Here is a 27,219-nt window from a genome sequence, read left to right on the forward strand (position 1 = left end):
CAAAGGGTGATTAGCACGCTTACTAACCGGATGGTGGGCTGTCACTGAAGAGCCGATGCTAGCACTGCCCTCCCGAATTTGGTCTCCTCTTTTGCCCTCACGTCCAATCTGTAGTGGGTTATGAAGGTAGAGGCATTAGACCACGTAGCGGACCGGCAGATGTCGGGCAGGTCGACGCCACGAAGTAAGGCAGTGGAGGAGGCAACAGCCCGGGTGGAATGGGCTTTAAGTCCCTGTGGAGGATCTCTGTGGTTGAGCTCGTAGGCAAGGGCGATGGTAGACACGAGCCACCGAGAGAGCGTGGACGGCGAGGCCGGGCAACCCTTCTTAGGGCCAAAGTGGCAAAGGAAGAGTCTGTTGGCCAGGCGAAAGTCTTTGGTCCTGGATACGTAAAAAGCTAAGGACCGTCGAACATCGAGCATGTGGAGCATGCGTTCAACATCAGTCGTCGGAGACGGAAACAAAGTCGGCAGAATAAGTGGCTGGTTGACGTGGAAGTCGGAGACCACCTTAGGAAGAAAGGAGACGTCCAGGTAAAGCATAACCTTGTCCTTAAAGAACTGAAGAAAAGGTTGGTCATGGCGGAGAGCTGCCAACTCGCTAGCTCGACGAGCAGAGGTGATAGCCACTAGGAATAGCGTTTTTAAAGAGAGCATTTTGAGGTCACAGGTAGCCATAGGTTCAAATGGGGGTCTGGATAGGGCATGCAGAACCAAATGGAGGGACCACTGAGGGAGTGGAGGACGAACGGGAGGTCGGAGGTTAGAGAGACCCCTCAAAAACATCCTGACGGTAGGATGGGAGAAAAAGCGGGATGAGGGAGAAGCTCTGGGCTGAAAGAAGACAACCGCAGCCAGGTACACCTTGATAGTAGAGATAGACAGGTGGAAATCAAACAGGTAACGGAGATACTGCAGAAGTGTGGAAAGAGACACAGGTGAGGAGGTGAGATCCCTCTGCTGGGTAAATTTCAGAAAGCTGTTCCATTTGTAGGCATACAAGCGAGACGTGGAGGGTTTGATGGCATTGGTCAAGACCTCCTGAATTTCTGGACGATCCTCCACGCCGTCAGATGGAGCGTGTCGAGGTCGGGGTGAAGGACTTTGCCTGCTTCCTGGGTCAGTAGGTCTGGCCACATTGGAAGGGTTACTGAGTCCACAGCCATGCTGACTAGAGTGGGAAACCACACTTGGCGAGGCCAAAAGGGTGCGATGAAGATGGCCGGAGTCATCGAGCGTCGGAGTTTGATCAAGGATCTCTGTATTAACGGGATCGGTGGAAACATGTACAAGAGACCCTGGTTCCATGGAATCATGAATGCGTCGCCGAGCGAGTGGTGACCGAGACCTGCCCGGGAGGCATAGCGGGAGCATTTTGCGTTGTGAGGGGATGCGAACACGTCCAGCACTGGGGTCCCCCACTGGTTGCAAAGGTCCTGGAAGACCAGAGGGTTCAACTCCCATTCGTGAGTCTGATAGTGAAGCCTGCTCAGAGTGTCGGCAAGTGTGTTGTCCTCCGTGGCTACATGGATGGCCACCGGGTAGATATGATGACGGTAACACCATTCCCAAAGGAGGATGGAGAGATACAGGAGTGAATGAGAGCGGGTTCCTCCCTGCTTGTTGACATAGTGCATTGTGGTAGTGTTGTCCGTCACTAGCTGAACTCCGCGGCCGCGGAGGAGAGGGAGGAAGGACTTGAAGGCCTTGATAACCGCCAGCAGTTCCAGGTAATTGATGTGGAACATGGCTTCTTGAGGCGTCCAGAGGGCGTGAATGGTGCGGCGCCCGCAGTGCGCCCCCCAGCCGGACGGACTGGCGTCCGTTGTAACTTGAACGGTGAGACGGAGTGGACGAAAGGGCCGGCCAACCGTGAGATGGGGTGTGTACATCCACCACTGGAGTTGTCTGGTGAGCTCCGGGGTGACACGAAGGCGTTTCCTTTGACTGTCGATCATGGGGTCGAAAAGGGTGAGAAACCAAGATTGGAGCGACCGGAGTTTGAGGCGAGCGTGCGCTAGCGCCGGCGTCGTAGAAGACATCAGGCCGAGGAGGTGCTGGGCATGGTGGGCTGTCACCCGAGCACCGGGGAAAAATTTCCTGATGGCTCGTCGAATCTTGTGTATTCTTTCCGGGGGAAGAAAGACTCGACCCTTTACAGCGTCCAAGCAGACCCCTATGTATTGAACTGTCTTGGAGGGAATGAGCCGGGATTTCTGATTGTTGACAGTGAGACCGAGATTGGAAAGAAGATACAGAATGAACCTTGTGTCTTTCAGGGATTGCCTTCTCGAGGTGGAGACTACGAGCCAATCGTCCAGGTAAGGGTAAACGTGAATGCCCCTGAGACGAAGGTAAGCCGCCACCGGAGCCATAACCTTGGTGAAGGTCCGGGGAGCTGTGGACAGACCGAATGGCAGGGCCTGGAATTCGTAGACCGTGTCCTGAAAGATGAACCGAAGGAACCTGCGGTGGTCGGGGTGAATAGTGACGTGAAAGTATGCGTCCTTTAGATCTATAAGGACGAACCAGTTGCTCTTTTTCAGCAAGTGCATGATGGACTCTAAGGTAAGCATCCGAAACCGTCTGGGTCGCAGGTAAGTATTGAGGAGTCTTAGATCGAGGATGGGTCTTATGCCTCCTCCGCTTTTTGAGACGGCGAAGTAGCGGGAGTAAAACCCGCATTGTACGTCGTGAGGTGGTACTGTAGAGATGGCCTCTTTTTCTAAGAGAGATGATATTTCTTCCTCTAGCGAGGAGTCGAAGGGAGAATGAGTAATGAAACCCAGCGGAGGAGATCTTATAAACTCCAGCTGGTAACCGTGCTGAATAATTTTTAGAGCCCAAGTGTCGTTTGTGATGACAGACCAGTTGTGAAGAAACGGTTGAAGGCGGGTGGTAGGTGGTGAGTGGGTGAAAACGGGGGGCCGAAAGTCAAAGATACTGTTTTTGTTTTCTGCCAGGTGGCTTAAAAGGTTGGCGGCGATGGGGCGGACGAGGGCGGTATCCCTGATAGCCCTGGACAGAAGAAGAGGACTGGCCAGAGCGCTGCTGAGGAAGGTGTTTGTAAGGACGGTATTGTTGGGAAGATTGATACTGTCCATAAGATTTACGCCATTGAGGGCGTCGCTGTCTAGATTGAGTCTGAACAGAATAAGACTTAGCAGTTCTCTTAGCCTTATGAAGGTCCTCCAAATGGGAGTCGGTCTTTTCGTTGAACAGCCCGGTAGCGTCGAAGGCGAGGCTTTCAACTTTTGATTTGACGTCCTCCATTATGTCCGCAGAACGGAGCCAAGCATGGCGCCGGATAGAGATGGCAGACATGAGGACTCTGGCAGAGATTTCTGCTGCATGTCTGATGGAAAGACGTTCATACTTGGATACCGTCTGAGCTTCCTCATATGAGTTAAGAAAAGCTTGCCTGGTGTCTTCAGGTATCATTTTCAACCCAGGCAAAAGTTTGAGCCACAATTGTTTGTGATAAGCTCCCAAAACAGTTTGATAATTTATGACTCGAAGTAGCAAGGTGACAAGGGAGTAGATTTTCCTGCCGATGAGTTCCAGCTTTTTACCCTCCTTGTCGACTGGAGTAACATGAGCTTTGGCCGAAGGCCTTGAACAGCTTGTTTCAACAATGAGTGAGTTTGGAATGGGATGCTTGAGCAGAAAATGAGTATCGGCCCCATGAATCTTGTAGAAGTGTTCTGTGCGACGAGGGACATTAGGTGTAGCCGCAGGCTGAGCCCAGAATTCCTTGATGGCCTCCATAACTACAGGCACAAAGGCTATACTGGGGGGAGCGGTACTGTCTCGTTTTATGTCTCCAAAGAACAAGTCCTCTCCCGGAGGGGAAGGGAGATTCAAGTCCAATTTAAGCGTCTTGGCAAGCCTGGACATCATCTGAGAGTAAGAAGAAAAATCCTCAGATGGAGAAGGAGCGTGAGTATCGCCAGTATCGGAAAGCACCAGATCACCCGGAGGTAAATCATGCGGTGGTAAGGGTGGGGGTGGCTCCTGATCGGAGTCAGAAGACCGCTCCGTGGACACCTCATCTGGATCAGAGGAGAAGACGTCCCTCTTCTTCCTTGGAGGGGGCTTCTCGACGTCGACCTGCGTTGTCGGGGGTCGAACGGGGACCACGGTCGGTGCCGAGGTGGGAGGGGCCGGTTGCGGTGGAGGGGCAACCGGTACCGGAAGAGGGTGGTCTTTGGCTCGAATGGCCCGGCGTCGGCGTCGAGGTCGGGTCGACTCCGAAGAAGAAGAGACATATATGTACCGGATCTTTTTGCGGTACCGGTCTCGAGAGGCGGATGTCGACGACGAAGGAGGAGACCGCGAACGGCCGCGTCGACGTCGATGGTGCTTACGACGCTTAGGGCGGTCGGAATCCGCCGAACGGGAAGAAGAGGACCGACGTCGGTGCTTGGTACGACGTCGATGAGAATGGTGCTTCTTCTTAGAGCGTTTACGCTTAGAGGATTTCGAGTCCGAGCGATCGCTAGAGTCGGACTGAGTGGAAGCTCGATGCCTCTTCTTCGATCGTTTCTGTCGAGGAGACTTCGACCTCGAGCGGCCGGAGGACGGGGACCGACTCGGGGAGCCATGCTTCTCCGTGCGAGAACGTTTGCCTCGAGGAGATTTAGACCTCGAGCGCACAGGTGATCGAGGTATCTTCTCTCGAGGAGATCTCGAGTCCGAGTGTACGGACGAGATCGACACGGGAGGCGACCCCTGGCCCGCAGGAAAAGGGCTATGTGGGGCAGAAGCGAGGCCAGTAGTGACGGCGACTAACTGGCTCGGCGTCGGGGAAGACCTTCCCGAAGGCGGTATCACTTCAGTACGTCGAGCAGGAGGAGGTGCGGGTGCCTCGGCCGAGGCCCCGAAGCGCCTCGACAACTCCTCAAGAATTGGCGATGGGATGGAACCCGAGCTCGGAGAAAGTGGAATAGATGTCATTTTAAGCTGGGCGGCCGCCTTAGCTTTGGACGATTTCGACGGCTTAGCTTTCGGAGCCGGAGGCTCGGGTGAAGCAGGAGCGGCCGATTTCGACGACGCGGATTTCTTCGACATTTTGGAAACTTTGGAGACGACTGAGTGAACAGGAGCTGCTCGAGAAGTGGAAGCCATTTCCCCCTCAGAGGGCGCCGTGGAAGACAACGTTGACTCCCACAGATGAAGTTTAAGGCGCTGTTGGCGAGCCTTGAGAGCGGCCTTAGTGAAGGCTTTGCAGTGTGGGCAAGCTTTGGGATTGTGCGACTCGCCCAAACAATACAGGCAAGTATCGTGGCCGTCTTGATGGGGGATTTTGCGGTCGCACACCACACACCTGCTGAACGGCCCTGAAGGGGACATAGGGTAGTAAGGAAACCGAAACGACAAGTCCAAGGATAAGGCAGAGCAGTCCAAACACAGTCCGAGTAAGCCAGAATATACACCGGGTCGTCAAGTTGAAGGGAAAAAGCGCTAGGGTAGTCCGTGAGCGAAGCAAAGGTCAAAGCCAAAAATCAGATAGATCGCAATAACGCAGCAATAAACGCAGCTAAGACGAGAGGCTCCAAACCGCTAGGCGGAAAAATGGAACTGAGGGACGGTTAGGCTGGGCGTGCGCAGTAGGGGTAGTCCTAAACATTGTTACTTTTCTCTTGCAGCTAGAAAACGTTCCGAGAGGCCCAACGCTGGCGCTGGTATTAACCCTTTGTGTGCATTCACAGAAGACCACGATGAAGAACAGCAGTCCTGCTGAGCCGATCCGCAAGTATGTTGTTGTGAGTGGAAATGTATACAGCGGATGGAAAGACATGATGTTGGAGACACCATTCCCATAGTTGGACAGCAAGATACAGGAGGGAGAAAGAGTGAGTACCTCCCTGTTTGTTGACATACGCGACAGCCGTCGTGTTGTCCGAGACTATTTGAAGAGCCGTGCCCTTGATAATGGGCAGAAACGCCCGGCAGGCCTTGAAGATGGCTAGAAGTTCTCGATTGTTGATGTGCAGGGCAAGCTCCTTTGGAGACCATCGATCGTGGACCTGCAGACCGCAACAATGGGCACCCCAGCCGATGTCGCTGGCATCCGTCGTGATGCGAGTTCGTAGGGCAATAGGGGCAAAAGGGCGTCCCATAAACAGATTGCCCGGGTTGACCCACCACTTCAGCTGCTCTGACAACTCCTTTGACACCAAGAGTCTCTTCTTGGGGAAGTCCCAGAGAGGACTGAAAAGTGACAGGAGCCACACTTGCAGCGAACGAAGTTTCAGTCTCGCATGAGGAATGACTGAAGTGGTGGAGGCCATAAGACCTAACAGCCTCTGAGCAGTGTGAGCGGTGACATGATGAAGAGGGCGAAATTTCTTGATGAGAACAGCCATCTTTCGCGCTCTCTCCTGAGGCATGAATGCCCGGCCAGTCCGAGCGTCCAGAGTGGCGCCTATGTAGGTAGCAACCGGCGAGGGGAGAAGGACAGACTTCTTGTAGTTTACCTGCAGTCCAAGAGTCTTGAGGAGGCGGAGGACGGTAAGAGTGTGACGCTCTGCCTGAAGCTTGGAGTGTGCAACCAGTAGCCAGTCGTCTATGTATGGAAAGACGGCTATGCCCCTGGTTCTCAGGAAAGCTGCCACCGGGGCCATACATTTCGTAAAGACTCTGGGCGCGGTGGAAAGTCCAAAAGGCAGAGCGGAGAATTCGTAGCACTTTGATCCCAGCGAAAAACGCAGGAAGCGACGATGGTCGTGTCTTATGTTTATGTGGAAATAGGCGTCGCTGAGGTCTATGACCACGAACCAGTCGCCTTGTTGCAAGAGGGGTAGAATTCTCTCCAAAGCTACCATCCGGAAACGGCGATAGACGATGAACTTGTTGAGGCGCCTGAGGTCTAAAATAGGACGAAAAGAGTCGTCCCTCTTTGTCACTAGAAAATACCTGGAGAAAAAACCAGGATTGGCAGGATTTGGAAACACCCTGGTTATTGCATGCTTTCATAACAGGGTGGCTACTTCTTGCCTTAGGGGGTCGGATGGAGGGGTGAGGACCAGCCGGAAGAGGGAGAATACCTCTGTTTGGAGGGATAGGATCTCCCTGGTTGTGTAGTTGGGTAGAAGGATGGACGCTTCCATGAGTAGCGTTGTTTGTAGAACGGTTGAGCAGCATAGGATCTGGCAGCCTTTTTCGCCTCATGGAGACCCTTCAGAATCTCGTCCGTCTTAGGATCAAAGAGACCCGAACCGTCAAAGGGAAGGTCCAGGATACGGGCTTTAGAATCCTCAGGAATAGCCGCAGATTTAAGCCACGCTTGCCTCCTCATGGCGACGCCCGTCATTAGATTACGGGACGCAGCATCCAAAATATGACGGACCGTGACCCGTTCCTGACGAATGAGTTGTGAGGCCTCTTGATGCAGAGAGAGACCCCTAGGTTGCAGCTCATCAGGTGCAGCTTGTAAGGATGGTAAAGCCAAATCCCATAAGTGTTGGTGGTAAGCCGCCATAGCGGCCACATAATTAGCAGCTCTCACAATTAAGGATGAGAAGGCATATGAACGCCGGCCAAATATGTCCATTTTCCTCCCATCCTTGTTATTCGGGGATGCGACTGATGCAGGCCGGAACTTAGACTGGGCGACGTCCACAATTAGGGAATTGGGGGCGGGATGCTTCACAAGGAAGTCCAGTTCAGATCCCTGAATCCGGTACAAATTCTCTACCCGTCTGGACATTTGAGGGGTAGAACAAGGTTTGTCCCAAGGCTGTTTAAGGGTTCGTAGTAGTGACGGAATGAACGCTAAACGCAAGGGGCAAGTTCTGATCCTCATCTATGTCGCCATATACCTTGTCGGGGACCGTTTCCGGTGGTCGTTCGACAGGAAGTTCTAAAGCGGAGGCTATTCTATGTATTAATTGGGAATAGCTGGGAAAATCGGCCGCGGGAGAAACCGGGTTCTTATCAATAATGGCAGAGTCCGGAGTGTTATCATTAGGAGCGGATGCATCCGAAAATGAGCATTCCGATGAGGAATCGTCGGGATGGTCAGAAGGGAGGGACGGGGGGAATGGGAGTTCCGGCATGGGAAAAACGGGGGCCGGTATCGGTTTGCCCTTTTTCTTGGGGCGTTTCTTGCCCTTCGGTCCGGTATCGGTACCGTGTCCTGCACCGTGTCCTATACCATGCCCGGTATCGGGATCGGGATCGGTATCGAGCAGGTCCAATTGAAAGGAGTCAGAATCAGAAGAAGCGTGGCGTCGTTTCTTCTTGCGCGGTTTCACCGGTACCGAATCGCGAGGACGCTTCGGTTTTGGTGGCACCGCGTCGGTACCGAGTGGCGCGGTACCGACGCCGGTATCGGTCGTGGTACGGCGTGGGATACCGCTCGGTATCGGAACTGGAGGACGTACACAGCCAGCGGCAGTGGCCCGTTGCTCTGCCTTCCGTAGGGATGAAGGTTCTTCCGGTACCGACCGAGACCCTTTCGCTCCGGTATCGGGAAATGACGGTACCGACTGGACGTGTCGGTGTCTGCCCCTCTCGGTATCGCGGGGTGACGGTACCGACAGTACCGAAAAATCGGAGGAGACCGATGAAGAGGAGGAGGAGTCGGACGAGGAACTCCGCACAGCGAGGCTGTATAGAAGCCGCGGGTCATAGAGCTTTTGCATCTGTTTCCGCCATTTCCTCAAATAACTCTTAGAGAGTTTGAGCGGAGCGGCTCTGTCCTCCATAGCCTCATGCTTCTTAGGCTTCTTGGGGCGAACATGTCCAGCCCCGTGGGGGGAGACCTTCGGTCCCGAGGGGCTCGGAGACCGGGAATCTCCAGAGGCTGTTTCCAAATGCCTTGTTTTAGCTTTCCTCTTCCTAGGGGATGGGAAGAGAGGTATGTCCGGCGTATCGACAGGCGGTAGTAATGATGGTGGAGAAGAAGCTACCGACGAAGCCTGGGACAGAATTTCAATAGGAGATTGTGGGGTAAGAGCAGGCAGGGAGGGCGACGGTTGGAGTTGAGGCGTGGCCGCAGGAGAGGGCGGGGGAGGGACGGCGGCCGTGGCCTGAGTCTTAGGAGGCTTGGGTTTTTTAGAAGCCTTCTTGGTAGACGTAGTCGGCTTGCCATTGCCCCTAGTTTTAGGGCCGGGTGCAGGACCCGAATCTGCAGGCGCAGAGGTCGCCGCCATAGCAGGTGCGGTGAGGGATTTTTCCCAAAGCGCTGCCCGAAGACGTTGTTCTCTAAGTCTCAGGCCTTGCCGGGTAAACCGTTCGCAGTGGCAACAGGTCTGGGGGATATGGGACTTCCCAAGACAAAATAAACAATAACGATGGCCGTCTGTAGAAGGGATCTTTTTAGAACAGGCGGCACAGCTTTTAAAAGTAACTTTTGGTGAAGAAGGTGCCTTGGAGGCCATAAAAGAAAAAGGCGGGAAAAAACAGTCCAAGAAAATAAGGGGGGAAAAAGGTAGGGGAGAGAGGGAAACCCCTCAAACACAGTCCAGAAACTCCCCTAGTAATGAGATAAAATAAGTACTTCCCTAGATGAAAGGAATAACGGAGCCAAATGTAGGAATCTTCCAAATCTTCCCAATATTTCACGGAGCTCTAGCTAGAAGACCTAACTGCAGCAGCGGAAAAAATGGAACTGAATGGCTGTTAGGGCGGGCGGACCATGAGGTCCTGGGGGGCGGAGCCAAAAGTGTTACTTTAAGCTCTAGAATGTTCCGAGGCCTTCTGCGCAAGCGCAGATTAACCCATTAGTGTGATTTCACAGAGACCACGAAGAAGAACAACAGAAATAGTAAAAGGGGCAGGGGGAGAGGAAAAGTGGAAAGATGGCCATCTACATTTTCCATCGACTCATAGATGTGTAAAGGATCCCAAGGTCACAGAGTCAAAGCTGAAATCTACAGATCAAGCATCTCTGACAGGTGGGCATCTAATTTCTGCTTAAAAACCTCCAGTGAAAAAGAGTCCATCACCCTCTGAGGCAGTCCATTCCATGGTTGAACAGGGTGGCAGGACTGAATGGATGCCCCACAGCCCCCTTGCACCGAACACCTCAAAGCCCATGCGTAAGCTTTGTATCGAAGAATAGCCTAAAACATATGGGGTGCTTTTAGTGGCCTGATTACAAATAATAACAAATTGCACTTGGGAATTATGTGCACAAGACCCGAGGAGTGTATCTTGGTGTTCCCTCTAGCACAGCTGTGAGAGAATGTCTTCTTTAATGTTATGTTTCCACATGGATAAGCTGCGGCTATATGGTTTTGAAGTCCAGACTCTTTGGACTTCAATGCCAATATTATAGTTTAACTGTCCAGGAGCGAAGGATTATAGGAACTAAAGTCCAAAACATCTTGAGAACTGGAGAAAAAGGCTGATATTTATTTATTTATCATTTCAATTTATATCCCGCACCATCTGGCAACCAGGCCACTCTGGGTAGCTAACAACAATATAAAGGGGAAAAATTAAAAAATGATAAAAATAAATTAATAATTAACAAATAGGGAAATTAAAACAGATGGCAGTAAAGATGGTAAAAAGGGTGATGGAGAGGATGGCAAAAAGAAAGGTAAAGAGGGAGGGTAAGATCCTAGTGCTCCGGGAAAGCTCCAGGATCCTAGTGAATCTGTCCAGCAAGAGTGCCTGGTGAATCTCAGTAGCATGTTGTTCCATAGGTGGGGGGCAACCACCAAGAAGGCCCGGTTTCTTGTTCTTTCCCTCCGGGCCTCCTTCGGGGTCAAGGCCCTCAACCACCCTGCCTGTGAAGAATGGGTATTACGGACAGATCTGGCCGGGATTAGGTGTTCTGATTGGTACTGAGGTCCTAGACTGTCTAGGGCTTTGAATGTTATCATCATAACCTTGAAGTCGATGCGGAAATGAACTGGTGACCAGAGTGGGGGAGATGTGCTGGAATTTTTTCACCCCAGTTAATCATCTGGCCACCGAATTCTGGGCCAGTTGAAGTCTCCGCATCAGCCTCAAGGGTAGCCCCACGTAGAGAGCATTGCAGTAGGCTATTCTTGAGATTACGAGGGCATGAATCGGCATCGTGAGTGCCCCCATGTCTAGATAGCGATGCAGCTAGGCAATCCTCCAAAGATGGAAATGGGCTGCCTGGACCAGAGAGGCCACCTGGGTTTCCATGGTGAGATCCAGGTCCAGGCAGATGCCCAAGCTGCGATCCTCACTCTTTGTGGGAAGAATCACCCCCACAAAGGAGAGGGAGTTTCCCAACCCACTGACGCCAGGGCTGCTCACACGCAAGACTTCCGTCTTCTCCAGATTCAGCCTCCGTCCATTTGCCCTCATCCACCCAAAAAGCGTTCGAGGGACAGAAGAACAGCATCCACTGCAGTTGGAGAAAAGGAGAGGTAGAGCTGGGTGTCATTAGTGTACTAATGAAACTGATGTCAAGCTCCACAACTCCGGATGACCTCGCCCAACAGCCTCATATAGATATTATATAGCATTGGCAAGATGATCGACCCCTGCAGAACCCCACAATTGAGGATCCACGGGGTGGAAGTCACCTCACCAAGCTGAACTCTCTGGGGAGAGTCCTCCAAGAAGGAATGGAGCCACGCCAAGGTGAGACCACCAATTCCCAACTCAGAGAGCCGCCCCAGGAGGATACAGTGGTCGATGGTATCAAAGGCGGATGAGATATCAAGGAGGATCAACAAGGACATATTACCCCTGTTGGCCTCCCTCAGGAGGTCATCCTGCAGGGCCACCAACGCTGTTTCCGTACCATGTCACAGCCTGAAGCCCAACTGGAACGGATCAAGGACATCAGTTTCCTCCAGGAGGGCCTGGAGCTAATTGGCCACCACCCTCTCAACCACTTTACTCATAAAACAAACACTGGCAACGGGCCTATAATTCCCAATTTCATCTGCCACCAAATTAGGTTTCTTTCTAATGGGCCTAAATGAGTGTCTCCTTGAGGGCAGGGGAACCATGCTCTCCTGCAGAAACCCATTAATTATTGCTGTGGCCCATTTTGTTGTTACCGGCTTGGCTGCTTTGATGAGCCAGGTCGGGCAAGGGTCTAAAGAGGAGGTGGTGGCGCGACAGCATACAAGCACCCTATCCAACTCACTGGACGTCACAGGTTGAAAGCAAGTGAACCTCGCCGGGCAAGACAATGCACTAGACATCTCAGCCCGATCTACTATCTGTAAAAAGGGATCAAGGTCCCGGCAGATGGCCTCCACTTTAGATTTAAAAAAATGCTGCAATTTGGTCACAGGAGATACTAGAGGGAGGCCTATCACTGTGGCCAACTCCAGATAGATTGTGTACTATACAGAAAAGTACAAGGAAGAGTTTTGTTCCCAACCTTGATTTGTCTCCACTAAAGCAGGGAAGGGAAATTTTGGCTCTCTGGGTGTTTTGGCCTACAAGCGCAGTCTGCCCCAATCAGCAAAGCCAATGGTTATGGGCTGAGAAAGATACACTCAAAAATATCAGGATGGTCACAGTTGCCTGCCCCTGACCTAAAGTATAAAGAAGTATAACACTAACCACAGTTCTTGTTTGGATGAATGGTATAATTTCAGGCAGTCATAAGCAGAATTGAAAATTTCCAATGCCCTGCTCACCACCAGACTGGAGAGAGGAGTGTGCAAACTTGTCAGGTCCACTGGACTAAAATGTAGCTAAGTATTACACCCAAGGACCATCTTGACAGAGTTACAGGCAGGGAGAAAGTTAAGTCCATTTTTTCCCAGTCAGGAGCAGAAAATTCTTTGGGGGCACAACCTACCCTAAGTAATTCTCTGCAAGTCTGATGAGAAAGTTTCTTCCACCTTTTACGTGGTTACAGAATGTGACTGTTCAGGAGCAAAATAGAAAGGCAATGAAAACCGAGAAGGCCATCTTAAAAAAGGACATACCACGCAAGTCCCTGTTGAAGTCATGGAGCCTTCTAATTTCTCCTTCAAGTTTGTTTCGCATGGCCTTGTCCAAGGACTCTCTCTTGGTGGTAGTCTTCACCAGGTCCTCGTAAGCTTCTGAAATCTTTTGGATTTCCATTTCAAACTGAAAAGAACGACACAGAAACAGACATCTCATTGAGAGCTGGACAGGGATGGATGTCAGTCACTGGCCTGAGATTTCTGAAAGAGAGTTTTTGTGCGGTGGCCAGAAACAAGTGCCAACTTTCACACTAGCGCAATTCTGCAGGAAGAATTCTCCCACAGTGACACCAAAGTGGAACTCCTCTCCATAACCCCACTGCTGCTGAAAGCAATCAGTTCCCCATTCAGTATAGAAACCCATGATTACACAACTGCCTCTGGGGCACAGCATGTTTTTCCGTCTGAAAAATCCCAAATTCTGGCATCTCCAGGTAAAGCTGAAAAGGCCTCTGTTTAAAACTAGTGCATGAAAATAACGGGCTACAATGCACAACATGCTTTACTTTGCGGGGGGGGGGGGCAAGCAGGGGGTCAAGATGGTCCTTTCAAAAGTAACATCATCACTAGTTCCACTATAATTATTTTTTTAATGTGGGCAAAAATCTTGCTTGTGCTGTTCGGCTAATGTAAACCGGATCAGATCAGATGGCTGGAAAAAATACATTTAAATTAATTTAAAGCTTTTTATCCCTGTCTCAGCTTCTGAGGCTCCATAGGGACCCCTTTTGCTCTAGGGAAGCGTTTGGGAGGCTCAGGATGGTGGGAGTTCTAGTTAAAAAATGACCAACTGCACTACTCATAAAGGCCCAGAAAATTTTGCTGTGTTGATTCATCACACAAGGCAGAAAAGGCAACCTCCTGCTCAAAGGAAACCCATTTTCAATACGGGACTTCCTAAGGCTTTTTGTACAGGGAAGACAGAGATGATGCAAACTTTTGTGCAAAATGGGCTGCCCTCGATGTGAAATGAAAATATGCAACTGGACACTTCCCAACCAGCTAAGAAGCGACAATTAAAGAGGACGGCAGACAAGCCGACAAAGTCAAACCCCTGCCAGCTAGTTCAGGAAAGGAAATAATGCCGACAAAAGCTGGGGACCCCCTTTTTGGCAAGGAATAAATCACGGCTGTATAAACATAGTGAGCTGGGCTAGAATATGGCCAGCACTGGGAAAACGCTGCCAGATAGAAAGGCAGTTCAAGCTCCACGAAACAGCACTGCAATAAATTTAGCCTGAATTCTGCTGTGTATCAGACATCATCCGAATCATCACCACCACATATGAAAATAATGTTCCAAGTAAGTAATATAATGATATGGAATAACAGTGTTCAAACATACAAGGAAGAAAGGGACCCTGATCTGTAACAGACCAGTAAGGACATCATCATCATCATCAATAAGGGTCTCTCCTATCTCAAAATTAGATCACCAAAATGAATAAGAACTGTAGTGACCAGAAGAGGATTTGAGTGAAGAAAGATTTTGAATTCTTGTCTGTTCTTCAGGTACAAATATCTGGTGTCAAAACTCTTTTATTCTCAATGTACACCTTTTATAAACCTAAAATCGGAAAAGTCCTGTTCTGGTCCAACTCTGCCAGCCTTCACCAATTGATGTCCTCTAGAATCCAGCATCCTTGACCACAGGCAATGGTGACTGGGGCTGATGGGCATTAAAGTCAAGAACAGATGGAACATGCAAGGGTAGGGGAAGTTTAAATAGACAAGGCTATTCTTTCTACCCAGTTAACTGAGCAATACCTCTTTTATCTCACTGACAAACAGCAAACAGCAAACAGCAAACATAGGAAGCTGCCTTATACTGAGACAGACCATTGAACTCAATCTTGCCAACCTGACTAACAGCAGCTCTCCAGGGTTTCAGAAGGTATTCTTACCTACCCTCCCTGGTGACACCAGGGACTAAGCATAGGCCCTTCTGTTCATGCAAAGCGTGTGCTTTATCGCTGAGCTGCAGGAAAAGGCCCATCCCTCTCTGTCATGCCACAGTACCTTCTGAAGCTTGTCTGCTTTCTCGTAGTAGCCCTCCAGCTCCTTCTGCAAGGCCTCGTTGTCTTCTGAAAGCATCTCCACCATTTGCTGGGCTCGTTGCACAATGGTAAACGCATCTGGTGTGAGCTGTTGCTGTTGTTGGCTTGGCGGAGTGGCAGGCAAGGACTGGGATGCTGTGGTCATTGAGAGAGGAGGCAAAGACGTGGAGTGCAATGGGCCACTCAGAGAGGAAGCTTGCGAGGACATCGGACTGTGCTGCTGCTGTTGCTGCTGCTGTGCTGGCATTGGTGAAAAAGATGGCTGGCACTGACGACTAGACAGAAAAGGCAGGAGGCAATGATTAATCAGACAACTGATTTTCAAGGGAGACAGGATGTGAATGACACATGGGCATGAGACTGGTAGAAGTGAGTGCTATTTCTTCTTAACACAGTAACAATACCTGATATGGACTCTATAATATAGCATCATGTACCTGATGCTTACAGGCAGTGCTGGCCCAAGCCATTTTGCTGCCTGAGGCAAAGCAGTAGATGCCCATCCGCCTGGCTTATCAAGGTAAATAAAACCAGCTAAGCTAGACCGGCAAATGAGGCAGATAATGCCAGAAGCTCCTTTCCCCCTGCTTGCAAGTAAATATATTATAACATTAAATACCTAACCGTTCGCTGTCCTTTCATGACATGTAACATTTGCAGCCAACCCCAAAGACCTTACAGAGTATTCCATCATAGGAAAAGAGAAGGAAAAGAAAAGGAAAAAAACAGAAGGGAAGGAAAGGGAGAGACCAACATTATAATAAATAAATGCCTGCAAAGGCAGTCCCACCTACTTAAACTTTATTGTAGATGAGAGACATTTCTTGCTCTTAAATTCTGTATCCAGAATTGAAAAATTAAGTCAAATCTCAGTAAGTATTAGAAATCTTGTTCTGCAACCGCTCTAGCTGCTGAACTATCAGCAAGAATTATCCATTCTATCTCTGTAGCAATAAGGGCTAGAAACTTGGCTTCTTCTCATTCTTCTTTCTACAGATTCAAAAATCCAAGGCACTCAGACAGCAAACTGCGAAGCACATAGGCCGGCTGGCTGCAGTCTTCCCCACTGCAACAATGTGATATATCCTATTTCTATTAATGTCTAGAAATATTTCTCTCTTTTCATTTCATTCAGTTTATTTATATCCCACTTTTTTTCCAGTAAGAGGATTGAAAGTTGCATAAAAATATTTCTAAATATGCATCTACACATATAAATCCGCGTACACAGATGTTATACAATTCTTTGTGCTCTTTTTTTGGTGATGCACTTCCTCTTTTGAGATGATGATTAAATTTCTACTCTGAACTGCAGAATTCATTTGCTTGAAAATATTTCTAATTATGCATCTACAGTCGTGACTCGCTTTATGATTGCCCCGCATTATGACGAAACTGCATTATGACAATCTTTTTGCAATTGCAATTGTGATCGCAAAACAATGGTCTAAATGGGTTTTTTTCGCTTTGCGATGATCGGTTCCCTGCTTCAGGAATCGATTCTTCACAAAACGACTATTTTAAAACAGCTGATCGGCGGTTTCAAAATGGCCGCCAGGTAAACAAAATGGCTTCCCGCTGTTTTCTGGGAGAGATTACTCGCAAGACCGGCAGCGAAAACGGCTGCCCTATGGAGGATCTTCGCTGGATGGTGAGTTTTGACCCCATTGGAACGCACTGAAAGGGTTTCAATGCGTTTCAATGGGGTTTTTTTCCGCTTTACAATGTTTTCGCTTAACAGCGATTTTCCTGGAACGGATTATTGCCGTTAAGCGAGGCACCACTGTATACATAATATATAAGTACAGGTGAACATTTTGAAATATTTTCTGCCATCCTGAGTCCCTTTTCTGGGATAAAAGTGGAATTTAAATAAACAGAAGGAACTGAATGAAATGTTTCTGGACATAAATAGAAACAATGATCACTCATATCATCACAGTGCAGGAGACTGCGTCAAGCTGACCTGAGTGTCTAATCTCTAGTCCAGGTGCTTCCTGTGCAAGGCTAACTTCTACTTATTCTGGTTCTTTACTTTTAAACTGGACGAGGGCTGGCTAGCCTTTCAAATAGTGGATTTCTTCAAATAAAGTTGTCCTATCTAAAGTAGGACACAATCATCCTCTCTGCCACTGAGACCACATGTTGTACTTTTCTTGCTCTTGTTTGGAACTTCAGGATCCATGTAGCCTGTTTTCTTTTTCTTTTTTTTAGCAGATGATCAAAAAAAGGAAGACCGGCAGACAAAAAGTAGGGGGAGGAAAGGAAAGGCATTCCAATATGGAAGTAAATCAGTTCTCAAGCCAGCACTGAAAGGTCTCATAATTAGTATGAAAATTTATCCTACATAAAGCTTGGAAAAGTTACTATCTGAATTACAAGAATTCATGCAGGTTGGCGGGGGGGGGGGAATTTACGGTCCAAAAAAGTAATTTTACCAAGTTATGTATTTGTATAGGCAGAAAGTGAGGAGGAATTAAAGAACCTCGTAAAGAGGGTGAAAGAGGAGAGCGCAAAAATGGTTTCAAGCTCAACATCAAAAAAACTAAGATCATGGCAACTGGTCCCATCACCTCCAGGCAAATAGAAGGGGAAGAGATGAAGGCTTTGACAGATTTTACTTTCTTGGGCTCCCTGATCACTGCAGATGGTGACAGCAGCCACGAAATTAAAAGACACCGGCTTCTTGGGAGGAAAGCGATGACAAACCTCGACAGCATCTTAAAAAGCGGAGACATCACCTTGCCAACAAAAGTCCGAATAGTCAAAGCTATGGTTTTTCCTGTCGTGATGTATGGAAGTGAGAGCTGGACCATAAAGAAGCAGACCGCCGAAGAATTGATGCCTTTGAATTGTGGTACTGGAGGAGGCTCTTGAGAGTCCCCTGGACTGCAAGGAGAACAAACCTATCAATTCTAAAGGAAACCAAGCCTGCGTGCTCACTGGAAGGACAGATCCTGAAGCTCAGGCTCCAATGCTTTGGCCATCTCATGAGAAGAGAGGACTCCCTGGAAAAGACCCTGATGTTGGGAAAGTGTGAAGGCAAGAGGAGAAGGGGATGATGGAGGATGAGATGGTTGGGCAGTGTCATTGAAGCGACCAACATGAATTTGACCCAGCTCCAGGATGCAGTGGAAGACAGGAGGGCCTGCCGACCTCTGATCCATGGGGTCACGAAGAGTCGGACATGACTTAACAACTAAACAACAAAAGCCATAAAGTAGTAAAAGGTAAAAGGGGACGTGGTGGCGCTGTGGGCTAAACCGCAGAAGCCTGTGCTGCAGGGTCAGAAGACCAAGCAGTCGTAAGATCAAATCCATGCGACGGAGTGAGCGCCCGTTGCTTGTCCCAGCTCCCGCCAATCTAGGGTTCGAAAGCATGCAAATGCAAGTAGATAAATAGGGACCACCTCGGTGGGAAGGTAACAGCGTTCCGCGTCTAAGTCGCACTGGCCATGTGACCACGGAAGATTGTCTTCGGACAAAAACGCTGGCTCTATGGCTTGGAAACGGGGATGAGCACCGCCCCCTAGAGTCGTACACGAATAGACAAAAAATTGTCAAGGGGAACCTTTACCTTTTTAGTAAAAGGTAAAGGTACAGGCTCCCCTTGACAATGAAGTCCAGTTGTGTCTGACTCTAGGGGCTGGTGCTCACCCCCATTTGTAAGCTGAAGGGCTGGCGTTTGCCCTTAAATTATTCCTCCAGCAAACCCATTTTAAGAGTTTTGTGTTGCTCCTTCTGATATGTGGCGGTTAAACATGTTTTTCTACAGGACAAATAGTCCTTCTTCCCTTGTTTATGAGCCTCATTCATGTTAGACTTGCCTTTGAAGTTTTTCCCTCTCGTGGAGTACACAACTATGTAGAAGGCAGAGCTTCAGTTTGCTCTTACAAGTTGCTGAATGCCCTTCACAGTAGCAAACTTTGGAAAGAACACACTCTCTGGGTCACAAAAGAGGTCCAACCAACACACGACCTCTATTTAAAAATAAATACACTCAATCAAGGAGAAGGAATCTGTCCTATAGAAAGGGTTTTACCAACAGCTAGTTAAATGCATTTTTCAGCTCCCCTAAGAGCAAGCTGGTAGCCATTTCCTTCAAATGAATAGCAAATACACAAGCAACAGGTAGAGTGTCATACTGCTGGATAGCTCAGTGGTTTAGGCATCTGGCTGCAGAGCCAAAGGTTGGGAGTTCAATTCCCCACTGTGTCTCCTTGACAGAAGCTGGACTTGATGATCTATAGCAGTGGTCTCCAACCTTGGGCCTCCAGATGTTCTTGGACTTCAACTCCCAGAAATCCTGGCCAGCAGAGGTGGTGGTGAAGGCTTCTGGGAGTGGTAGTTCAAGAACATCTGGAGGCCCAAGGTTGGGGATCACTGATCTATAGGGTCTCTTCCAGCTCTGTACTTCCAAGATGATGATGATGATGATTAGAGCAATCATGCAAAATACTTTTCTGGTTCCCATCTATAGAATCTAGTTTGAATGTACACTAAATTATACAGCAAAATGAAGTGGAAATATTTTTTTTCTTGAAATGCACTAATTAAGTGCTTCCAGCTCTTAAAAATCCTAGTGTATCTCAGAATGACTTACAACTTTTTTTTACTTTTCTCTTGCTGCATAGAACCCAACAGTCCACTATTTCAGCGGCACCTCTGAGCTAAACAAAGCTTCCATGTTCGTTGGCAGTCCACCACTGAATAGCAACTGCTGTGCAGCAAATAATAAGGGAGGGTGAAAAAGCTTTTATCTGATGAAAAAGGATGTAGCAGAGCAACATAATTTGACAATGTGGTTTAAAATTCATTCTAATCCAGATATGATTATAATTTACAAAGCAAAAACTAGCAAGCGTAGCAAGGAGGAAAGTACCAGCACAAAACGTGCCAGATTGATTCTCTAGAACTGTTTTCTGTGTTAACATTAGAAGAGGTTAAGAAAAGAGTTCAAATCGATAACTTGGTATGCCATCTATTCCATATTCATACGAATTTAAAGACCATTTTGTATTCAACCCAAGCAGTTAAACTTCAGCCCAGGAAGTCACAGTTAGAATTCTACCCATTAATTTGGATCAAATGAAGTTGATGCCAGTTGCGTCAACGGTATATATGAATCAACAAACTCACTCAGTTCCCAATGCTGCCCAATCTTGCTCTCTGGTACAAGAACTTTTCCATGGCCTGCTCTTTATTTTAGGGATGCCATGGATGACAAGAGAACCTTATGTTCTCAAACCATGCGCTCAATGGCCAGGCTACATCCCTTTCAGCTTTTTCTCACTCAAAAACGTACACAGACAGGAAATCCCATTCCAATTCCTTGATATCGTATCTCATGGGGTCTTTAGACTACTGAGAAGAGCTCCACATTCATAGCATGGCTTGGGAGTGTGAGACACATTGAATCCATGTGCTTGGCACCTGGAAAAGCCCTAGTAAGGAAGGAGCCTTACAGATGGAACCCTCTCATAATTTTCCAAGACTATAATCAAAATCTGACCCTGCTTTCCTCTCATTTCTCCCATCCCACAGTTGCTGCCTTCCTTACGTAAACAGAGGCCTTCCTATCTCCTCTAAAAGCCACACTTTTGTGGTTGAAAAAACACACACCAACTCTCTCTTATGTTTTGGACAGTGCTGATCAGCTGGAAATGCAACACCATTTCCTTCATATGTCAGGAATACAGAATCCACAGCTGAGCCGTCATCACCGGATGTTTCCCGTGTTATACAACAGACTTCTGACGATGTTACTCCCCTTGATGTTTTGGTCTAAAATGCCCATCATCCCCAGCCAGTACCAATCCCCAGCCCAGCCCCGGACATCCTACTTGGAGGTAAATTTTATACATCTGGGAAGACATCAGTCTAGGGATGGTTGCTACAGAAGCACTGAGTTGCAAGGGATCACTAAGGTCACCTAGTCCATTTTACTACTTTTACAAGTCACTAAGGATCTGATCCAAACATTCTATTTGTAAGTACTAGCCAATAAACAAATGTGTTTTACAAACAGACTCAACACCTTCTCCCTTACAAAGCAGCTGGACAGATGGGTCACACCAGAGAGGAAAGGTAATAAGATGGGTAGCATTATTTCATTAATTAGCTTTATGTTATAAGCTGCCCAGAGTAGTGGCTTGCCACTAAATGGGAAATATAGAAGTTGTTGTCATCACCATCACACAGTATTATAAGCAGCTGCAGATCACACAGTATTATAAGCTGCAGATCTTAGAAATAACACCATGAGAGCTACAAAAAAACAGCAATATTAGGATCAGCATATATACTGCACCAATATTTAACAGATAGGTTTTTATCTGTTATATAATGCCAGTCAATGCATTATAATTTTGACTGACTGTGTCTGATAGTTTCAACAACAACAACATTAATAATAATGGCTTAATATTCCCCTTTCCTAGCAAACAACACTACAAAATGCTTTGCTCTGCTAGCAGGCTAGAATAAATGAGTATCACCAGAAAAGTAATTTAAGATATTAAGCACACATTAAATACATTAGGATTTCAGCATTAAGAAATTTTAGGGTATGCCAGCAAATATACAGTAAATGCAACAGAAACCAATACAACTAGTATCAAAGCAACAGTCTCTGTTCTAGATACTTAATGCAGACAGGTGAGCAGATACAATCTGCAGCAGTTATAGCTGGCAAACTGTCTTTAGAAGCACTGATGCCTAAATGACTGAAGTAGGGTTCCAGCTTTATGGGCAGAAAAAACATCAACCATAGCTTCCAAATTAGAAATAGAAATACCTTCTGAAGTAATGATGTTTGATTATCCTTTACAAGTTTCATAGCTCTACAAACTGCAAATCAGTTATTTATTTATTTATTTATTTATTTATTTATTTATTTATTTATTTATTTATTTATTTATTTATTTATTTATTTATTTATTTATTTATTAGACTTATATACTGTCCATCTAGTCTACAAAAGTTAGCTTTTGTTTGGTAAGAGGCCATCAACATGGCAGCTTTGAAGAATCTGTCTTCATAAGGACATTTTATTATCTTCTGACTGCAAAGTTTGATCTCCCAGAGATTAGCAGAAGCTGATGAAAAAAGGCTGTCTGATAACCAATGTCTTCGTCTCTCAACATAATTAGATTTGTGAGGACACCCTAGCTAGAGATTTGAGCCTTATCAAAATAGGATTGATCTAAACAGAAGAGTTGTCTCTACACTGGGGACTCCCCACATTATTATAAGGTCTGAAAAACGAAGGGTTCCTGGTAACATGGAAGTGCTCCTTTGTTCAAATGCTCCTCCTGTTCAGGAGAGATTTATCTCTCCTTTCTCTGCTGACAACTTCTGATTAAAGCCTTTTACTGAATACTCAAATAGGGCTTTCATCTTTTAGGCGGAATGAAATCTCATCTGGTAATAATTCCATTCCTCTCCCTCCAAAACAATTTCTCCTCTACAGGGCTCCAATCTTTCCTGAAGAATCATCTTGTTTGCCCGCATCCCCTGCATTCTCCAATACTGGCCTGCCTGGACTTTGGGATTTTCACAAGATACCCCTTCTCAGCCCCCACCTCTTAACAGACAGGTTAGAAAGGACCTTCCCGGAACCAGCTTTCATGCTCTGGATCAAATTAAGCCTGAACTCTGGAAACAACAAAGGTTGAAACTGAGGCTGCCCTACTTTGGGCACATCATGAGCAGGCAAGATTCTCTGGAAAAGACAGTAATGCTAGGAAAGGTTGAAGGCAGCAGAAAAAGAAGAAGGCCAAATACAAGATGGATTGACTCCACAAATGAAGCCACAGACTTGACTTTGCAAAAGTTGAGAATAGGACATGTTGGAGATCTCTCATTCATAGGGATGCCGCCTTATGACAGCACATAACAACAAAGTGCCAATTTTGGACTATAAATCCAGTAAATGAACAAGCAACCAAATAAATAAGACTGCCTTTGCACACTTGTTCAGGGTTTTCTACTGCCTCCTTAGCAAGTGGAAACAACAGGCAGAGCTGTCTCTGCCAATGTAAATACTGATGATGATTACCCATACATTAGGATGACTTTCACCAGACGCTTTATGGAGATGGTGAGGTCACAATTTACTGGGCACTGAGGGATGCAAGTTACGCTGGGTGAGAGAGGATAGATGCCTATACGCCCACACATACACAGCAATCCTCCTTCCTCATTCAGATGGCATGGAGAGCCTTCTCTCCACGTCCTCCCCAATCTATCTTGGCACAGATTACTCTCTCTTTGCGGTCGAGGGTAGCAGCAGGACAAAAACGATACACATGAAAGCAGCAGGCGATCGACCAGAAAGGGTTTGGTAATGGCAACAAAGCACAATTAAGACTGTAGGGGAGCCACATTACAGTCCTCAGGTGGACATCCTACAACTGACGTTGCCAGTAGCCTCAGAGAACTGCTGTGCTTCTCCAGGTGAGGGAACAACTTTAAGTGGAAGAAGAACAAAGTTTGATTTTATTGAATGTCCACTTATTCATTTTAGGAGGTAATACTGAAAATCCAATTTTGCCTGTTTCTCTCTCTCTCTCTCTCTCACACACACACATACACACACATACACACAGAGACATCAGTTTCCTGATGTCCCATCATACACCCTGTTTTCCCGAAAACAAGACCTAACCTGAAAATAAGCCCTAGTATGATTTTTTCAGGATGCTCATAAGCCCTACCCCAAAAACAAGCCCCAGTGAAGTGAAACCCCACCCTCCACCATTGTGTAGCAACCAGAAGATGACAGGAATGTATCTGAATAAATGTAGATTGCTGTACATGAAAAAAATGCGTTTTTGGAGCAAAAATTAAGACCCTGTCTTATTTTCGGGGAAACACGGTAGATGTAAACTATTCAAGAGCAAGTTAAGAGGGGTGGGAAGAGTTGTGAAAATACAGGTACTTCACACGGACATGCGCAGCAGCAGTTTCACAAATGATGTCAAATGCTTAGTTTTGCCCTTAAAAGTTTTGCCTGAATTTCTGTAAAATTCTCCACTGATTTAAAAAGAATGTGTGGTAAGACAGCAAAGATTTTAAATTACCTGGTCACACCATATTCTGGGGGAGCTTGGTAGCGGACCACCGCAACTTCACTCCTCGCTGGCTGTGGAGCTGAATACGATGGATTCACAGCTTCCTGGATCATTCCGGAAGGTTGGTCATTAAAGAACACCCCATGCTCCTGAGATTTGCTCAGGGGAGAGACCACCTGCTTGTTTTTGAATGGATAGTCAGGTGGCGGCCCTCTCGGATCCATGCCTTTGTTGGCAGCCTGGGAAGAGTTCGGCCCTGCAGGCTTGAGGCCTTTACTTCTCCATGAGGTGAGGGGCTGCTGTTTGGCACCATTTCTCTCCAATGACAGCTGCATTATCCTTTCACTCAAGGAGCGGACATGGCCTTGCTTTAGTTCCTTCAGCACTTCGTCTTTGTGTGCCTGCCCACTGTTGGCTCGGGCCAAAGTCGGCCTCCCTTCTGTTCTAGATTTTGTGCAGGAGGTTCCAGACACATAAAATCCGGTCCCCATGGCACTGGGCTGCTGCTGACCCCTGAAAAACTGAGACTGGGCTTTGGCCTCTTCGTAAGTTGGGAGTTCCTCATTGTTTTGCTGAGGCTGGGAGCCTCTGGACTGCTTCTCCATCACAGAACTATCCCCTTGGTGCTCCTGGCCCTGAGGTTCTTGGCGGGCTGACTCCTGGACCATTTGTGGGTCTTCTGGCACCAGGTTCTCCGTGGAAGAAGAGAGCGCAGCGGTAGTGGAGTTGGTTGGTCCTGCGCTCCCTGTGGCCTGCTGCTGGATAGCCAGCAGGTTCATGTTCTCGTTCGGGTTGCCATAGCGCAACTCCTGGATCAAGCGCTGTAACACGGTGCCAGGCGCAACGTCTTCCGAACCTCTCATTTCCACCTCTGAGACTTGGAGAAAGTTTGGTGGGTAGAAGTGGCAAGGAAGGTCTTCTGCCGGGGAAAAGAAGATGAGAAGTGGGGATGCAAAGGGTTTTGAAGTATTCCATATACAGTATTTTAAGAACAGCTACTTTTCTCCCTTAGTTATGCTACAGATCCTGATTTTGCATCCCAGTCCACCCACAAAGAGTCATCAATTGACACTGAACAAGTTCATCATTTTCTTGATCATCCCAGAGCACAGAACACACAACAATGGGCTCAGGTTAAAGGAAGCCAGATTTCGGTTGAATATCAGGAAAAACTTCCTAACTGTTAGAGCAATGGAACCAGTTACCTCAGGAGTTGGTGAATGCTCCAACACTGGAGGCAATCAAGAAAAACTTGGGATAATCACCTGGCAGAAATGCTTTGATTGTATTCCTGCACTGATCAGGGGGTTGGATTTGATGGGCTTGTAGGCCCTTTCCAACTTCCTTTTTTCTATGATTCTATAATCAACTTTCTAATTAAATTATCTCACAGCAATATAGTGAAAATAGATATTGTGTAGGGACATTGGAAGCCATAGCCCCCATAAGTAATTTTCCCAAGCTTTGCCCACAATCCATCCTGGTAAGCGAGAGACTGAAAGCAGGGCTGATCCACGAGGCTTTGCTGAACAAGGCAAAAGGCGAAACGGCAGATGGGAAAACTAAATCTCATTTCAGTGATGTGTATTTTTCATGCACTTGAGGGCAGAAAGCTTCTTTTGGGTTAAAGAGAAGGTTGTGTGGCATGCTCACTAGTAGGAGGCATCCTTCAGTCTCGAGAGACTATGGTAACATGCTCTGTATGGAGGACTTGGAACCGTCTTTAGTGTGGCTGAGAAGGCCAATTCGAGAGTGACTATCCCTTCCACACTGAAGACAAATCCAATCTGTCCCCTGTCCAGCTCCCTTATTTTGCTGCTTTTGTGACTTCCTCTTTGCCTTGGCCTGCGGGATAAGAGTCTCCTCAAATTGAGAGAGGCCGTGATGCAACGCCTGCCTCCAGGCTGAACGCTCAGATGTCAGGGTTTCCCATCTGTTGAGATCCATTTCCAAGGCCTTCAGCTCCCGCTTGCAGATATCCCTCTGGGGCGATTTCCCTACACTAATTCTCCATACAGGAGATCTTTTGGAATCCTTTTGGAATTGGCATGCTCACTAGATAAGTGTCATTCTCCCCCACAGTCCCAGAACTCCTCATTCTGAGAGTTCCACTTGCCAGATCCACACCTCAGTTGTGTTCACCGGGAAGGAGGCTAGAAGGCTAAGCTCCAACCTAGCTATCTGTTAGAGAAGAATGTTGCCCCAGTGCTTGCTGGCAACAAGTGGTACACACCTACTCACTGCTCCACATCCCCTAGGATCTATTTTCTAAGGCATTCACTTTGGTCTGTCCTATGGTGCTCCCTCCCTTATCCCAAAGGAACCCATTGTCGAATAAAAGACAGTAGGAAAGGACTAAGATCAGTAGAGAATGCCACTAAATGAGCATATCCACGGAGCTGCCTTTCAGACAGATTGTCTTTTTGCTTCTTCCATCCCCCAGCCAGAATGGCTGTGCCTTGCTGACATTGATGGAAGCCGTATTCTAATATTTCTGAAAATCTGAGGCAGAATTTAGCTTCACAAGCACAAAGAACTCACCTTCAGTATCGCCCGTCACCTCAACCATTAACGGGGAACCATCTTGCCTGCTGTCAAACAGCTGGGGCTCAACATTAAGACAGCCACTTTCTTCCAGTATCTGGACCGGAGTACTGGAAGTGTAGCAAATTGATGGTGGCCCTGCCAGAAAAGCAGAAACAGAAATTAAAAAGTCATTTGTAAATAAACCATTCACATGAAAAGCATTTTTCCTGCGGTGAGTCACGCCTGTTGCTTCTAAACTATGTTTAGACATAACCAGACGAATAGAACTAAAAAGACATCCAGTCTTCTAAAAAAGGCACTTCTTGGTGGGTCACAGCTTTTTAAACACCCACCTGAACACTGGAGTGTGTAAGGAAGCACACCTTCATGCAATAAAAATGGAACTTAACATCATGTGCTTGCCATTGAACTACAGTAGAGAAGTTCCAGGACATATTTCCCCAACTTAATTCAGATATTTTGAACGACAGCTACTCATCATTGGTTATCCTTGCTGGGGATGATGGGACATGAAGTAGCAGAATGGTGAAAACTACACTAAAAATCTTAAGCATACACATACATACACACACAGAGGAAATGTTCCTTTCTTTGGACTGCAGTTACCAGAATAACCCACCAAGTACAGCGGTGCCTCG

General features: G+C 47.5%; 1 protein-coding gene across 4 annotated transcripts in view; it reads right to left on the bottom strand.

Moving 5' to 3' along the window:
* AMOTL1 (angiomotin like 1) overlaps positions 1–27,219 on the bottom strand; it is a 97,801-nt gene that overhangs the window by 26,898 nt on the left and 43,684 nt on the right. For all 4 annotated transcript variants that reach the window (XM_078390107.1, XM_078390108.1, XM_078390110.1 and 1 more), the window contains 4 exons: positions 26,576–26,716; positions 24,044–24,953; positions 14,924–15,236; positions 12,884–13,028 (listed from right to left, as the gene is read on the bottom strand). In XM_078390107.1, coding sequence (XP_078246233.1) covers positions 12,884–13,028; positions 14,924–15,236; positions 24,044–24,953; positions 26,576–26,716 — 1,509 coding nt within the window. The remainder of the gene's footprint in view (positions 1–12,883; positions 13,029–14,923; positions 15,237–24,043; positions 24,954–26,575; positions 26,717–27,219) is intronic.

Source organism: Pogona vitticeps, chromosome 3 (assembly GCF_051106095.1).
Source record: "Pogona vitticeps strain Pit_001003342236 chromosome 3, PviZW2.1, whole genome shotgun sequence".
Classification (NCBI taxonomy): domain Eukaryota; kingdom Metazoa; phylum Chordata; class Lepidosauria; order Squamata; family Agamidae; genus Pogona; species Pogona vitticeps.